Here is a 17,903-nt window from a genome sequence, read left to right as displayed (position 1 = left end):
TACATGCAGCCTCGCCAGCGCCAGTGCCCATACATGCAGCCTCGCCAGTGCTCTTACATGCAGCCTTGCCAGTGCCCATACATGCAGTCTCGCCAGTGCCCATACATGCAGCCTCGCCAGTGCCCATACATGCAGCCTCGCCAGTGCTTTTACATGCAGCCTTGCCAGTGCCCATACATGCAGCCTCGCCAGTGCCCATACATGCAGCCTCGCCAGTGCCCTTACATGCAGCCTCGCCAGTGCCCTTACATGCAGCCTCGCCAGTGCTCTTACATGCAGCCTCGCCAGTGCCCTTACATGCAGCCTCGCCAGTGCCCTTACATGCAGCCTCGCCAGTGCTCTTACATGCAGCCTCGCCAGCGCCCATTATTGCAGCCTCGCCAGCGCCAGTGCCACTAAAGAAATCACTTGTCCAGAAATCATCCAGCGCTGAAAGCTAGAAGGGGGCGGGCGGCGCCGAAGAGAAGGAAGGACGTGCTGTTATCGGAAGTCCCAGCGCCTATGATTGACGTCGGCATAGGAGGCGGGACTTCCGATGACAGCGGTCCTCCCTTCTCCTTGGCGCCGCCCGTCCCCTTCTACCTCTCGGCGCTGCCCGCCCCCTTCTACCTCTTGGCGCTGCTAGTGCTTTCTGGACATTTTTTTTTCTTATATCGGCGTATAACACGCACTGCTACTTTTTCCTCCATTTTTAGGAGGAAAAAGTGCGTGTTATACGCCGATAAATACGGTAGATTTTATTCACAATATAATATAGATAACATATCAAACGTTGAAAGTGAGACATTTTGAAATGTCATATTTTGGATTTCATGAGAGCTACACATTCCAAAAAAGTTGGGACAGGTAGCAATAAGACGCCGGAAAAGTTAAATGTACATATAAGGAACAGCTGGAGGACCAATTTGCATCTTATTAGGTCAATTGGCAACATGTTTGGGTATAAAAAGAGCCTCTCAGGGTGGCAGTGTCTCTCAGAAGTTAAGATGGGCAGAGGATCATCAATCCCCCCAAAATAGTGGAGCAATATCAGAAAGGAGTTTCTCAGAGAAAAATTGCAAAGAGTTTGAAGGTATCATCTACAGTGCATAATATCATCCAAAGATTCAGAGAATCTGGAACAATCTCTGTGCGTAAGAGTCAAGGCCGGAAAACCATACTGGATGCCCATGATCTTCTGGTCACTGCGTCACATACAGGAATGCTACTGTAATGGAAGTCACAACATGGGCTCAGGAATACTTCCAGAAAACATTGTTGGTGAACACAATCCACCGTGCTGTTTGCTGTTGCCAGCTAAAACTCTATAGGCCAAAAAAAGCCATATCTAAACATGATCCAGAAGAGCAGGCGTTTTCTCTGGGCCAAGGCTAATTTAAAATGGATTGTGGCAAAGGGGAAAACTGGGACGCCATGTCATCCGGACTAAAGGAGGACAAGGACAACCCAAGTTGTTATCAGCACTCAGTTCAGAAGCCTGCATCTCTGATGATATGGGGTTGCATGACTGCCTGTGGCATGGGCAGCTTACACATCTGGAAAGGCACCATCAATGCTGAAAGGTATATCCAAGTTCTAGAATAACATATGTTCCCATCCAGACGTTGTCACTTTCAGGGAAAACCTTGCATTTTCCAACATGACAATGCCAGACCACATACTGCATCAATTACAACATCATGGCTGCATAGAAGAAGGATCCGGGTACTGGAATGGCCAGCCTGCAGTCCAGATCTTTTGCCTATAGAAAACATATGGCGCATCATAAAAAGGAAGATGCGACAAAGAAGACTTAAGGCAGTTGAGCAACTAGAAGCCTGTATTAGACAAAAATGGGACAACATTCCTATTCCTAAACTTGAGCAACTTGTCTCCTCAGTCCCCAGATGTTTGCAGACTGTTATAAGAAAGAAGAGGGGATGCCACACAGTGGTACACATGGCCTTGTCCCAACTTTTTTGAGATGTGTTGATGCCATGAAATTTAAAATCAACGTATTTTTCCCTTAAAATAATACATTTTCTCAGTTTAAACCTTTGATATGTGATCTATATTGCATTCTGAATAAAATATTGAAATTTGAAACTTCCACATCGTTGCATTCTGTTTTTATTCACAATTTGTACAGTGTCCCAACTTTTTGGAATCGGGTTTGTATATAGATTGCAAAGAATACAACAAATTCATTCTCTCAGGGAATGAGAGGGCCATCTTTCTTTATCACCACTTGAGTAATCTCAGTGTTGTAATATGAAAAATCACATTATCTTTATTACTTTAGCCATAAAGAGTAAAAACATGGAGTTTGACATATTGTAAGGAAGTGAGATTTTTGGCAATTTTCAAAATTAGAGCAGCTGCAGATTGAAATGTAAAAGTCATTTTTAGTAGTAGATTTTAAAATACCACCATATCTCATCTCTTCTTTTAGTGGCAATATTGAAGATCTCCTTCAAGTCTATAGAAAATGAATACTTAAAGCGGAACTTTACCCATAACAACTTGCTTCTTGCTGGAGGCTGCCATTTTGCTGAAGCCTAGAGCCCCCAAACAGCTGTGAATCATAAAGTGAAACTAAACAAATTGATTTACCTGTCTTAAAATACAGTTACATTCCAGGAAAGCCGGGATTGCTAACATTTTGCTTGTGTCCTCCAAAACTGTCAAACCATCAAATGGCTGACGTCATTACTGATCACATGTGCAGAACCATGGCAGTTGCAGTTTAAAAAAGATGCAGCATCCTTGGCTTTAAGGCTGCCAGCATATTGGCCTCTACAAACTCAGCAGTGCCTAAAAATGCCTAAAATGGAGAGCAACTGAGCATGTGCAGAGCAGGGCGAAACAGTGTTTTACTGGATTTTTATTAGTATAGATACTTATTTTTAATGTTGCTATACCTGCAAAATGGGCTAGCATGAAGTGATCCAGCAGGACTTCATTTTCTGACTAAAGTTCCACTTTAAGATTTTGCCAACCTATCTGTTATTATTGTGTGTTAATATGGTAGTGGAAAAGTTTATTTTTGTACGGTATGTTTATCCCTAGTGCTATAAAGATCTTGGACAGAAAGCTGTAGCTTTGAAATACTGTGAGGATGCATCAGCAATGCCATCAGTTTCTAAAGAGGTGAGCAATCTGAATAATGTGCTGTATAACTTACTGTGTGAGCCATGTTCACATAGAAATAGTTTCAATAAAAAAGTCACTCTTTTTAAAATGTTTAGTGCATTTTAATGCATCACAGAGTAACACTGCTGTAGTATGTTGTGGTGTGTTGCATCATGAAAAAAAGGGTCAGAACCAGTTTTCAGTAAGTTTTGGTGCATTGCCAGGTTTAAAATTAATGGTCTGCCTTAATGCAAAGCACTATGACATACATTAAGGTGTAATGCACCACAGCATACCACAAAGGTGTAAAGGGGCCCTGAATGACATTTATAAAAACATTTCATAAAAATATCTGTGTGGGAATTTTTTTATTTCTGAAATTAAAATAGCTAGAATATAGAAAAAATCGCCTCTTTTTTTTAAAGCCTGAATCGCACATGAAACACTAGGAACAAAATTAAAACCTAGTTCCAGCAACTTTGATTTTTACACTATCAGGTTCCTAAATATTCTATACCTATGCCCACTAGGCGAGGGTTTGCTTATACCAGAACTCCTCTAATCTTTGCCTTTAGCTGCCCGCAAAAAGTACTGCATTAGCTGTACTTCGCCTCCCTGTCGCATACTGTAGGTATCTTTAAAAAATAGAAGTTCCAATGTGCCTCCACATCCTCTCTGTTGTTTACTATATACAGAGTATTGTAATAACCTAAAACGTACTATAGCATAATGTATAATGAGTAAAATCTTATTGATTTTATTAATTTCACACCAGCTGCTCCATCCTGTCATCTACGTTGTCATCTGCAAGTCTCTGCTGTCAGTTTCAGAGAGTGTGTAGATGCCACTTTGGCGTAATCTCCCTAGAAGCAATTGCATGTTTTTGAGGCTGAGTCACCTATGCTACACTACCATTATTCATGTGAATAGATAATTTTGTTTTTAAGTCTTTTTAACTACCTTTTCACTAACACTGTTTGCACCCTCTTTTCTTATATGGTTACCCTAAACATGGGAATCACAAAAAAAATAAATAATAATAATAATAACTGCACACCTATTAGTCCACACACCCAATTAACTATATATTTTTTTTTATTCCTCAGTTATGTTTAGGACATTGTAACAAAATAAACATGAGATTCTTGCATTTCAATGACTATTGCCTGTGCACTCCCTGAAGCCACCCCACATATGATATAAAACTAGGCCACTTATCAATTTTTTATGTCCTAAAATTTTCCTGAAATTTATACCCCCCCCCAAAAATGTGAAATGTGATGAGTCCCTCACACATTTCACAGGCAATAGTAAGCTTAGTAGATTATTTTAGATAATTTCATGTTTCATCCTAGATATACATCTGGATGGACAAGCGTCTTAATATTTACGGTAATTCTCTTTTAGTCTTTTCCTGAAATGTTTCAAAAGTATCCGGTTTTATTTTTATACAATTCTGAAAAATATAATTCCTTTTTTTTTTCTTTGGTTTCAAGCTGGTTTTCAGAGAGTTTCTCTGTTAAAGCGGACCTTTACCCTCCAAAGCAAAGTCCTGACCCTCCTCTCCACCCCTCCTCCCTTTCTGTGGTGGAAATCAGGCATTTTTTTCCCCTTTGTTACATGTTTTTTTTTTTTTTTAATTGAAAGTCCGCCCCACCTCCTCATGCACCTTTACTGCCCGCGGTGCCTCCCGGATATGTAAACCCCATATCCCAGGAGGCATCGGCTGTTATTGAAGAACAGGAGAAGGGGGCCTGTCGGCACATCATCATTGCGAGGCCCACCCGCTGAACCCAGAAGAGCTGGTGAGCCTCTCAATGACGTCAGATAGAACATGGTGGTGTGGGACGGAGCTGTGGGTGGGTATGAGATGATCTCACCGGGTCATCGCTGGATTCACTGAATTGGTGAGCATCTAAAATGTACAGCTATCAGGTATGTGGGGGGGGGATGGGGAGGTCGGCCGGAGTTTCTCTTGAAGTTCTCATACAATGTCCTTCATTTGATGGACAGTAGAGATTTAATGCCATTGTTTAAACTGTCCAAGAATGTAGACTTTACTTCACCTAGGCAAAAAGATGTTGGTTTCTACACAATATCATGCTTGTGAGTTCTGGAGTTTTCATAGACATAGTAAAGTTGTTTTATTTAACTTTTGGTCCTGTTAATATGAACAAAAAAAAACACTGTCTAACTTGATTGAAACTCTTTCAGCTTATTTGAGGTTTCCCTACTTCCCAGGTTTATTTACTAGACAAATTTCTCCATTGTTTTGGGATCCCAAGAGTCAACAGTGTCTCCTCATCTTAACAATCAGTCCTTCCAAGGCATTGTATCATTACCTAAGCCTGGCCATACATGGTTTGAATCTTGACCAGGTAAACAGGGGCTGGCTGAATGCACCAGCCCATTACAGCAGCCTATCAGTGCCACCTATCAGTGCTGCCTACCAGTGCTGTATATCAGTGCCTCTAGCAGGACTGAGCTGAGAGCGTCTCTCATACAGCCCAGAGCCTGCACTGGCAGTACCCTCCTCCCTCGCACAGATGGGAGTGGAGAGAGCTGATCTGCTCCTTCTTTTCCTCTTCTGTGTGCAATGCGGGAAGTGTGAAGCCCTGCAGCTGAATGATCAAATTCAGCTGATTAGCTTCACATTTCCTGTGGTCTATACAGGAGGAGAGGGGCAGGAGGAGAAGGAGCAGATCGGCACTCTCCTCTCTCATCTCTGCAAGGGAGGGGGAACTATCAGTGCAGGCTCTGGGCTGTATGGGAGAGCCCTGTGGCGAACAACCCCTCTGGGGCCCACGGACAAAGTCAGAATGCCAGGGCCCGGTCCCAAGTACAACCCTTAAGACCTTGTAGTTCCACCACTGCAGTGACCCCAAGGGCATTAAACAAGAAGTATGAGTTCATCCAAATCTAAATCCTAGTGAGCTGCTACTATGAAAAACTATTTCATGCCTTCAGAAATGCATGTCTTTTCTTGTGAAAACAAAGAAAATACCTGTTGGAGGGGCAAAGGTGTGTCATCCAGTGCTATCCTGACAACAATGATGGGATTCACTACTTTCTCCTGCATATGAATAAATGTTGGTTCCAAGCAGTCTGTACACTCCCAAGAGTTCAGCAGTGCTTCAACTACTATCCAGGCTGCTCGATCTGGCTTTTCTTCACACAGTAGCAGCTGCCTTCTCCTTCCTCCCATCCAGGCTGATCTCTCACTGTTCTTTGAGAACATCCAGCAGTAACACAAGCAAGCAGCAGCACTTCAAGTCTGCCGACTTTTCTCAGAAGTACTTTCCCTCTGCAGAGCGGAGTAGGGAAGTGGCCTAAGAGTATTTCCTGCTTGTTTTCTTGTCCAGTAAAGTCTCCTTGTCGACAGTGGGATTTCATATTGCCATGGATACAGAGGTACATGACAAGCATGCACATTCCAGCTTGTGGCTCAGACCTGCACCCATGCAGAAAGTGCAGCCACAGCTGAGAGCTGAAGGAGGAGAGAATGAGGGGGTTTATCACCCCAGATGTAACTGTCCTTTTCCAAACATAAAAACCTTAAATTTTGAAGAGATATTGCTAGAGATGAAGTAAGAGGCACCACATCCCATAAATTGAGTAACTACAATAGAGGGGGGCAAGTGGGACTTTAACGGTGCTAAATGATGGAGAAAAATCTGAATTCTCAAAAATTGTACATTTTATTACACATAGAAAGTGAGGACAAGACAATACATCAATATAAAATGATAAAATCAAGAAAATGCACTCGAAAATATCAACTCTACATGTTTCGCCATCTTCATAATAGCTTCTTCAGGAGTTTTCATAGACATTTCTCGAGAGTGAACATTTCTAGGTAACAAAGGGAAAAGACATAAAAAACATGACATGTGTATGTATATAGGGCTTATCTCAATGGTCCTAATGTTGAGTGCCCAATTAATTTACATAATTATAAAGACAATGATACCAATAAAGTACCTTAAGATGACCTGAGCCCTTTCTTTTGCCGAAGGTGGAGGTAATAGAGGTGACGCCACCAAAACAAGCACAGAGGGGGAGGGGAGCCGAGACCCTCAGACTCCTAGAGTTGACCCATAGAGCGGGTGACAGCCAGGCTAGAAATGATAGGTAGAGATAATAAAACCAGAGCATAGAAATACATTTCAACCCAAAATTGCTATGTCTCCAATTGGTATGAGGCTAAATATCAGGTAGAAAAGTTACCAAGATAGTCACCTGATTATGAATAAATGTGCAGTTGATTCCCTAGGTACCTCAATGTAACAAAGACAGGAAGGGAAAATGAAGTCCCCTTAATATCCCCCAAATGGGAGGTATCCCTTGAAACAAAAGGAAATGGAATTTGTTGAAGATAGTAATAAATATAATGAGGGTCTGTCAAGTTTTGAGGGTATAAATACTTACCCAAAATTGACAAGATTCAGCACCTAAATTGTCATGCAGTATTCAAAAGTTCACCGCCATTTCAATTCAACAAGTTTTCCAATAGTACACAAAAATGAAGGAGACTGCACGGGAAGAAAAAGAAAAAGGCATGGAAGAACATCATCAGCGTTGGAATCTACCAAAAATATATGGAGAGAAGCAGGGTTTAAAAGATTTCATTTACCGCAAATGGTCTCAAAGATCATGTATCGTTCCCCGGTGGTCTAGTGTAATACTGACCATGTGGCGCCGGCATTTATACACCCCCTCCACTCCCTCGGCGTCTGACGTCACCGAGGGAGTGAGAGCGAGGTACGCCCAGTGGTCCAATGGAGGCCGAGAAGGAAGTGCGTCATTAAGACGCGACCGCATCACGTGATTCCGCCGGAACCGGAAGGTCGGGGATGACAACATCCGGTCCGGACATGAATGTAAGCAGAGGAGGTAACAGGTTGCCGAGAGGCAATCTAAAAAGGGATCCAAAATGAAACTGACAGCATCGCCGAAAACCGGATTTCAAGGAAATATATCCGCAATGCCTATACAATGGGGAAAGAATCCAAAGACACAAGAGGGTCATAAAAAAGAGAAAATTACCCCATCTAATAGATAAATCAGTATTGTGATACAGATGACAATTAAATAGAAAAGAGATGTTAGTGAAAACTCCATAAAAGGACAACTGGGCGTTTTGAAGCTGTGCTGCTACTAACCAGGTTGGACCATTTTTCCTGGAAAATAAATGTAGGGCACCGCGGGTGCCCATATGGGCAACCATAATAGAGGCTGAAAATAGGCTTGAATCCAAAAGGTCCCCCAATGTGCCTGCCCCGGGGTGTGCCACCTACAATCGCATCCACGTAACGGCGGGGGTCAGGAAAAAATATATGATGGACAATTCACAGAATATTCTTGTTCTTTAAACGGTAATTAAACCACATCTACAAAAATAAACACATGTAGGCAATTTTGCCAAGATATATAGGATGTGCCAATAAAGGCACCTAAAAAGAGAGGACTTTGTAGCAAAAGTACAAGATCCAAAATGCTGACCAGCTACAGAGATCCTGTGCTGAATCAGCAATAAATACAAATGACATTATCTAGCCTAGAAAGGGTTTGAAACTAATGGATTCATTTATACCTGGATACTGAATAGCTGATAGGTTAAATATCCACTTGGTTTCACGTTGCAATAGGTTTCTATCTACACTTATACCTCTTTCATTCAGTGGGATGTGTTCCAAGGCAAAAAAAGTCATCATCCTATCATCAAAGCCATGGTATAAACCCATGTGTCGGCTAATGGGACTTACGAACTTTTTGTTTTTGACAAGTTTGACATGGTCACGAATTCGATTAAAGAAAGGCCTTTTTGTTTTGCCTATATAAAAGGCTTTACAACTACAATACATTATATAGACAATTCCTACTGTTTGACAATTCGCATAGAAATTCGGTCTATACAGTTTTCCATTAGGGAGAATGATTTCACTTACATTAGGTAGATATCTGCAGAAATTACATTTTCTGCAAGAATATGTGCCTGTGAGTGTTTTTTTGGATTTGTTTGAAGGAGCATAATGACTGTGAACCAATTGGTCCCTTAAAGAACGAGACCTTTTAAACGTTATCTGGGGGCGGACATCAATAAATTTCGATACCTTTTCATCTGCCTCTAGGAGGTACCAAAATTTTTTAAGAATTGACCGTACCTGGTCATGTTGACCAGAATATCGTGTAATTAGACGTACCCCATCAGTATTAGTTTTATTCTTCTTTTTGCCAAAAATCAAATCAGTCCTGTTCCATTTTTTCGCTCTATGGTAAGATTTTTTCAAACAGGCCCTACTGTAGCCTCTTCCCAAGAGTCTCCTCTGTAAGCTCTTAGCTTCTCTCTCGAAATCTTTAGATTTCGTACAATTACGTCGTAATCTTAAATACTGGCTGTATGGTATACTAGATACTAAAGGTTGAGGGTGGGAGCTGTCTGCCCTCAATATAGTGTTGCCTGCAGTGGTTTTGCGGAAGAGGGTGGAGCCCAAAATGCCATCTTCATCTACATAAATGGTAATATCCAAAAAGTCCAAAGACCTTTGGCTATAAGTGTGGGTAAATTTGAGATTGAAGTCATTGACTTTCAAAACCTCAAAAAATCTCAAAAGCATACTCAAAGGACCTGTCCAAATCATAAAAATGTCATCAATAAATCTTCTCCAAAGGAGTATATGAGATAAAAAAGACTCCAGGTTAACCCTGGAAAAAAGGTCACGCTCCCATCCCCCCAGGTGCAGGTTGGCATAAGAGGGGGCACACTTGGTCCCCATAGCCACACCCTGCACCTGGAGGTAGTGGGAGCCATTAAACAAGAAGACATTGTTGGACAAAATAAATCTAAGAAGTGAGATGACAAAGGCATTATATTCCACTGAGGAACCTCCTCTTTCTGATAAGAAGCCCTCCACAACTCGGACCCCACAGTGATGTGGGATGGAGTTGTAGAGGGCCTCTACATCAATGCCCACTAGCCACGCCTCCTCAGGGACCTGGATGCCATCAATAGCTTTGATGAGATCACTGGTGTCCCTGATATAGGAAGGTAAAGCCAGTACATGGGGACGCAGGTAATCATCCACCAGTTGACTCGCTCGTTCCGTTAGGCAGCCATTGCCCGAGACTATTGGTCTCCCAGGGGGTTTTTTAAGATTTTTGTGAACCTTGGGTAAGGCATACATAGTAGGGGTTTTGGGATCCTTGATATTCAAAAATTCCCAAGTTTTCTTGTCTATCAGGGCTCTTGAATAGGCTTCAAAGATAAGCTGACGATATTTGATGATTATTCTTGCTAGGAAACTTTCAGAGATTTTTCTATACCAATCTTTGTTATTCAAAATATTCAAAACCATAGCTTCATACCCTAATGTGTCCATTACAACGACATTTCCGCCCTTATCTGAGGGTTTAATTGTAAGGGAGGAGTCGTTTTGAAGTGATTGAATAGCCCTAATCTGGCTATCATTAAGGTTAGAGGAATTCACATCTTTCCACTTAGTCTTCTGAATTTCCCTAATCACTTGTTGGGTAAAAGCCCAAATGTTAGGGTTAGATTGCAATATAGGAAAAAATTGGGATTTGGATTTGTATGAAGATGGAGGGGGAAAGATGGGTTCCACTTCACAATTTTCAGAAGTGGCCATCTGATCAATTGGTTCATCAGAAAACGGCCAACCTGATGAGTCTCCTTCTTCCCAGAGTTCCATCAAATCATTGAGTGCCTGCATTTCGGCCAGAGATAATTCCTGGTCTTGTGCAGGTAGACAATTCGATTTGGTCAGTTGGTCTGCTATGGATTGATTGTCTTTATCGTAAATTACTTTAAACATCAATCTACGAGCAAATAAGTGAACATCCTTAATTGGTTCGAAGGTATCGATTTTTTGCGTAGGACAGAAAGTTAGACCAAGAGATAAAACATATATTTGAGTTTCATCACGTTTTTTGCTAGATAAGTTGATAACTTTTAAAGCATCAGAATCTGGAGTCTGAAGCTCAGAGAATGGTTGCTAACTAGATGGGTTTTTTGAGGGCTGAAAAATAGGTGCAGTGCGAATTTCATTGTTCACCACTGTGCTGTGATTCATCTTAAAGGAATGTGTAGCATTAAGACTTGGGGTAGCAACTGAATTTTCAATGGCTAACTCACCAAGATTTTGTGATGAATGAGAAGGGGATTGGTGAAATTGTTGGTGATGTTCCGAAGGGAAAAGTGGGGTGCGTTTAGAAGAAGTGTTAGATTCTTTTTTATTTTCTATTTTGCGTTTGTGAGAACCATTCATTTTAATGTGACGTTGCGATTTAGTATGGGAAGATGATGTAGATGATTGGGATGATAAGTCCGAATCACTCACATCATTGGTGTTGGTTTGTGAATGAAAAGAGCTAGAGTGGGGATTTTTAAATGTATTTTTTGTTATACGTTTGTTATTTCTTTCTCTGGTCCAGTGATAAGCTTCATCCTGTTGGTATGCTTGCTTATCTCTGGCAAATTTCTTTTCTTTGGTCTTAATCAAATTGCCTACAAAAATTTCTAATTGTTTTTGCATTTTGTTATCTCTCTGAGAGAAGGAGGGATCATTTAATAATGTTGCACTATCTAAGTAGAGTTGTTTAATATCGTTATTCACAATTTCCAAATCTTTGGTATATTGTGAGCACAATAAATTCATCATTTTTAAAGAGCAAGAATGCAGATTTGATTCCCATTCACTTTTTAATTCGGCATTGACTGTTTTAATTAGGGGAAAAATCTGAATTCTTAGTCCCCAAGGGACCAATTTTTTATCAATATACTTCAAAAAATATTTTTTACTCCAAAATATCTTGGATTTTTTTTCCAATAATCTACGCAATCTCAAGAAGAAGTGGTCAAGGGTAATTCCTCCCACTGATGAACTTTGAGCCTGATGGAACTTATCCATTAATCCATCGAAATCTTTCCCACAGTAGCCATCCATGGTTGTGAGAACCAGGGCTACTGGGGGAGAGGTTTCTAAGTCACAATACCACTAAAACGTAGCTAAAGAATGTCTACAAGTCAAAATACCTCATAGAAAAAACAAAAAATTATAAATATATGTAACAAGAACAAGCTGAACTTGATTCATATAATGAATACACATTTTTCTCCAGCAATACAGGGGTAGTGGGAAATATAATCCCTAATCGTAAATTTTGAAGAGATATTGCTAGAGATGAAGTAAGAGGCACCACATCCCATAAATTGAGTAACTACAATAGAGGGGGGCAAGTGGGACTTTAACGGTGCTAAATGATGGAGAAAAATCTGAATTCTCAAAAATTGTACATTTTATTACACATAGAAAGTGAGGACAAGACAATATATCAATATAAAATGATAAAATCAAGAAAATGCACTCGAAAATATCAACTCTACATGTTTCGCCATCTTCATAATAGCTTCTTCAGGAGTTTTCATAGACATTTCTCGAGAGTGAACATTTCTAGGTAACAAAGGGAAAAGACATAAAAAACATGACATGTGTATGTATATAGGGCTTATCTCAATGGTCCTAATGTTGAGTGCCCAATTAATTTACATAATTATAAAGACAATGATACCAATAAAGTACCTTAAGATGACCTGAGCCCTTTCTTATGCCGAAGGTGGAGGTAATAGAGGTGACGCCACCGAAACAAGCACAGAGGGGGAGGGGAGCCGAGACCCTCAGACTCCTAGAGTTGACCCATAGAGAGGGTGACAGCCAGGCTAGAAATGATAGGTAGAGATAATAAAACCAGAGCATAGAAATACATTTCAACCCAAAATTGCTATGTCTCCAATTGGTATGAGGCTAAATATCAGGTAGAAAAGTTACCAAGATAGTCACCTGATTATGAATAAATGTGCAGTTGAATCCCTAGGTACCTCAATGTAACAAAGACAGGAAGGGAAAATGAAGTCCCCTTAATATCCCCCAAATGGGAGGTATCCCTTGAAACAAAAGGAAATGGAATTTGTTGAAGATAGTAATAAATATAATGAGGGTCTGTCAAGTTTTGAGGGTATAAATACTTACCCAAAATTGACAAGATTCAGCACCTAAATTGTCATGCAGTATTCAAAAGTTCACCGCCATTTCAATTCAACAAGTTTTCCAATAGTACACAAAAATGAAGGAGACTGCACGGGAAGAAAAAGAAAAAGGCATGGAAGAACATCATCAGCGTTGGAATCTACCAAAAATATATGGAGAGAAGCAGGGTTTAAAACGGCATAAGAAAGGGCTCAGGTCATCTTAAGGTACTTTATTGGTATCATTGTCTTTATAATTATGTAAATTAATTGGGCACTCAACATTAGGACCATTGAGATAAGCCCTATATACATACACATGTCATGTCATGTTTTTTATGTCTTTTCCCTTTGTTACCTAGAAATGTTCACTCTCGAGAAATGTCTATGAAAACTCCTGAAGAAGCTATTATGAAGATGGCGAAACATGTAGAGTTGATATTTTCGAGTGCATTTTCTTGATTTTATCATTTTATATTGATGTATTGTCTTGTCCTCACTTTCTATGTGTAATAAAATGTACAATTTTTGAGAATTCAGATTTTTCTCCATCATTTAGCACCGTTAAAGTCCCACTTGCCCCCCTCTATTGTAGTTTATAAAAACCTTAAGTAGACTGTTACTTGGCCCTAACCAGGATTTGGAATGGGGACACAGCAAAAATGGAGCAACAGATGAAAGAAAGAAAATCTTTTCTATGGTGAGGGTAGGTAATACTATCTATTTGTACGATCCCACACTTTTCCTTTAAATTTTATGTAATAGACAAAATATATAGGCATTGGTGAGGTTCATGAAAAAAATATTTATAAAAACAAGATTAGATGGAGTTATGAATTAACACTATGTACCCTTGCACAGAGCAAGTAAATATAACTTCTTTTCCTGACAGACTCCATGGCAGCATACGTTTGGATTTAGCCCCGCCTCCACCCTATAGGACCTCACTCCCATAAATCTTTACTCCCTTTCAGCATCAGTGTTCTTTTATGTCCTCCTCCTCTACGATGCACCTAATGGATGTGTGATTACCTACCTTCAGAGTTAAAAAAAACATCAGGGTCTGGCTTTTAGCCAACGAGGAGTGGGTCGCTTACTCCGCTAAGCCCTTGCTTTTAGCAGGTATGGGGGGGGGGTGCAAGCGAAGGGGATCCTATGCCTGGCCCTTGGCAGCCAAAATGGCACTGGTCATAAAGCCCAGCTGCTGCGGGTGGCCCAGTGTTGCCTGAAGCCCGGTGTCTGCATTGGTGCTTGCCTGACCCTGCAACTTCATGGGATGCATGTAAGATGTACCTTTTTTCTTTTGTTTTGTCCTTTTATCAGCCCCTGCTGTTTATTTCTCCCTGGTGGTAGTGGTTTCCGGCCTCAGCGACTGGTTCACTCTGCGTTCCAGCAGCCGCCTTGTGGCTGTTCTTCGCATGCACATCTGCTCACTGAGATCGTGGCTTGGTCGCACATGTGCATTACCGGCCGGTTCTGGTACTTGCGCATGCGCAGTGCACCGCAGTGCAGCATCAGCAATGGCATCACGGAGGGCACCGCTTTCAAATGAAGAAAGCCCCTGGTAGCCTGCTGGAACACTTGTGGGTGATACGGAGGTTTCCCCCAGGCTCCAGAGGCACTGCTTTAAGGTGAAGGCTGCTTTCCTTTCCTCTCACATCTGGTTCCTCTCTTACCTACATTTTCTAATCCTTGGTGCAGTCTTCATCAATCTCCAAGATGGAAACGTCACCAGCCCCCTGTGGCCAGTCCTCTCGCAGGTACCTGTCAGGGACTATAGGGAGGGAGGGGGGGACTATAGGGAGGGTGGGGGGGAGGAGTGGCATTATGTCTTTTATTTTTTCCTTTTCTCTCTCTCCCTCTCTTCTCTTTTATATAGCTCCTCTAGGTCGGATCCGCAGCACAACGCAAGTAAGGAAGACGGCCACTCAAGATCGCAGCTTCAGCAGTCTTCTTTTCCATTCCAGCCACGCTCATGAGAAGAAGCGCTGGGGTTGTGGATCTCGGGTCCCAGTTGGAAGGTCCCTTTGTGACCATTGTTATGCCCAAGCAACGGACTAAAGGGGGAGTTTGGACCAGCAGTCAAATCCATGGGGAAGCGTGTCCAGGGATGCTCAGGACCTAGAATCCTCACAGCCAAGCCGTCCCTCAATCCTCCTTTCAGGCAGTGATTTGGAGACAAATAATTCTTGTCTGGGATTTGCCTTTGGCCTTATCCCTCCACTGGTGAGGGCCCTAAGGGAAGCTCTGGATTAAGAAGATCCAGTGGTCTCCCCACCCATACAGAGAAAGTTTTTCAAACAGCTGAATAAGGATCGGCTGAATTTCTCTTTTCTAGACGAGCTGGGAGAAGTTATCACTGAGGAATGAAATGAAAAACACCATGCTTTCAAAAATGTCAAAGCTTTATCCGTTCAAGGAAGAGGAAGTGAAACTCTTGGAGTCTCCACCTCTAGTGGATGCGGCTGTAATGAGGCTCATCAAACAATGTGACCCTTCCTCTGGAAGACACGGTGTCCTTTAAGGATCCTCTGGATAGGAGGATTGATACTGATCTCAAGTGCATCTATCTGACTGCGGGCATGGCTTGCAAACCGGCCTTAGCTCTAGCTGCAATGCTTAAAATGATTGAGATATGGGCAGACAGCGTGGATGAGACCCTCAGAAGTGTATCGGAAGAGGTGGCTAGAGGCTCCCCCATTCAGGACCTGAAGTTGGCATCCGCTTTTCTGGGAGAGGCGTCCATCGACATTATCCGCCTTGTGGCTCAGGTCATGTTGTCCTCCGCCACTGCTAAACGTGCTCTTTGGCTTCGGCCTTGCTTAGCCAATCCTGCTTCTAAGCAGGTGTGGTGCCGTAACTCTGGTCCGACCGCATCTGGAGTATTCTGTCCAGTTCTGGTCGCCAGTCCTCAGGAGGGATGTGTTGGAGCTGGAGAGAGTCCAGAGAAGGGCAACTAAACTAATTAGGGGATTGGAGGACCTTGACTATGAAGAGCGTCTACAATCGCTCGATTTATTCTCCCTGGAGAAGAGACGTCTCAGGGGGGACATGATAGCAATTTATAAATATCTTAATGGGGATCCCAGCTTAGAAAAAAAGCTGTTCATTCGAAGGGATTGCATGAGGACTCGAGGGCATACAATGCGATTAGAGGAGAAGCGTTTTAACCTCAGGCAACGTGGGGGGTTCTTTACTGTTAGGGCTACAAGATTGTGGAATTCTCTACCACAAGAGGTGGTTTCGGCGGGTAGTATGGTGGCTTTCAAAAGACTCTTAGACTTACATCTCAAGGATCAGAACATTCAGGGGTATGTGAGATGATTACAGCCACACACACCTACACAGGTTGAACTGGATGGACTATTGTCTTTATTCAACCTCACCTACTATGTAACTATGTAACTATGTATTCCGCTTGAGGGTTCCTCTCTCTTTAGTAACAAACTGGATAACACTATAACCTGCACCACGGGCGGGAAGGTCGGGGTTCCTTCCCCAGGACAAGTGTCTGTTTAATCAGAAGAGGCCCTTTCACAGGAAGCAAAATGTGGACCGGGCCAGGGAGGCGCACAGCTAAAAGCCTGGCAGAGAATTTGTAAGAAGCTGGAAGCCAAAGCAATCCTCCTTCAAGAAAGCCCCTAAAGGGAACTCTTCTGGTGTCTGCGAAGTCCTTTTGAGATTGGGCCCGCTCAGACATGTCAGGTGGGGGCTCGCCTTCACCACTTTTGACATGTCTGGGCAGCCTCAATCCAGGACTCCTGGACCGTCAGTACAGTCTTCTTGGGACATTCCTGGGCCTTCAGCAGTGCTCCCAGGCTCACTTTCGTCCCCACTTCCCTTTCACTGTCAGTGGAAAAAAGGCAGGCACTTCTGTCTTATGTGGAATTTCTGGTGCCTCAGGGCACTGCTGTCCCCGTCCCAAAGGTCAAGAGGGGGCAAGGGATCTACTCCCTTCCCTTCATAGTACAGAAGAATGGTGCCTGGAGGCCCGTCATAGACCTTAGGCATCTGAATCAATTCATCAGGAAAGAGAGGTTCAAGATGGAGACACTGTTGACTATCCAACAGTCCGTCCGGCCAGGAGATGGGCTAGTGTCTATAGACCTGAAGGACGCTTACTTTCATGTCCCTGCAGCAGGGGATTTCCAGCAGTTCCTCCGCTTTGCTGTAGGTCGGACCCACCTTCAGTTTACCTGTCTCCCCTGCGGGCTTTTAACATCGCCTCGCACATTTTCAAAGGTCTTGTTGGTGGTGGAAGCCTTGATTAGAGTCAGAGTTATCCAGGCTGTATCATTATCTGGACGACCTGCTTCTCCTGGCTCAGGACAAGTTCATATTGGTCAAGTCATTGCCTATCTACAGTAGTTTGGATGGATTCTGAACATGGAAAAGAGTAATTTAGAACCCACGCAGTCCCTAGTGTTTCTCCAGGCTCTGTTCAACACCAGGAGCAGCACTATCTCTCTGCCCGAAGACAAGATTCCGGTTATCTGGTACAGAGTCTCTCTCGCTCTCTCCTCCTCTCATCTCAGTGCCCGGCAGTGTCTGAGAATCATTGGGACGATGGTAGCTACAGCCCCCATGGTCAAGTGGGCATTGTTGAAGATGCGGCCCTTCCAGAGAGGCTTCCTTTAGCAGTGGAGATTAAGCGACAAGTTTAAACGCATCTTCCTGACGGCAGCCATGAAGAAGGGGTGCCTTCCCTGGTGGCTTGTGCGGGAGAATCTTTGTAATTGGCATTCCTTAG

At 42.6% G+C, this 17,903-nt stretch overlaps 1 protein-coding gene across 1 annotated transcript in view; it reads left to right on the top strand.

Annotated features, from left to right (window-relative positions):
* The window catches only part of RMDN2 (regulator of microtubule dynamics 2), a 1,203,289-nt gene that overhangs the window by 1,040,050 nt on the left and 145,336 nt on the right, over positions 1 to 17,903 (top strand). Inside the window, exon 9 of the mRNA XM_082251346.1 lies at positions 3,049 to 3,129. Within this exon, the coding sequence (XP_082107472.1) occupies positions 3,049 to 3,129 (81 nt within the window). The remainder of the gene's footprint in view (positions 1 to 3,048; positions 3,130 to 17,903) is intronic.

Source organism: Pelophylax lessonae (assembly GCF_965119305.1).
Source record: "Pelophylax lessonae genome assembly, chromosome: 3".
NCBI classification, from domain to species: Eukaryota; Metazoa; Chordata; class Amphibia; order Anura; family Ranidae; genus Pelophylax; species Pelophylax lessonae.
The sequence above is the reverse complement of the archived record's forward strand: the minus strand, read 5'-3'. Positions and strand labels throughout refer to the sequence as shown.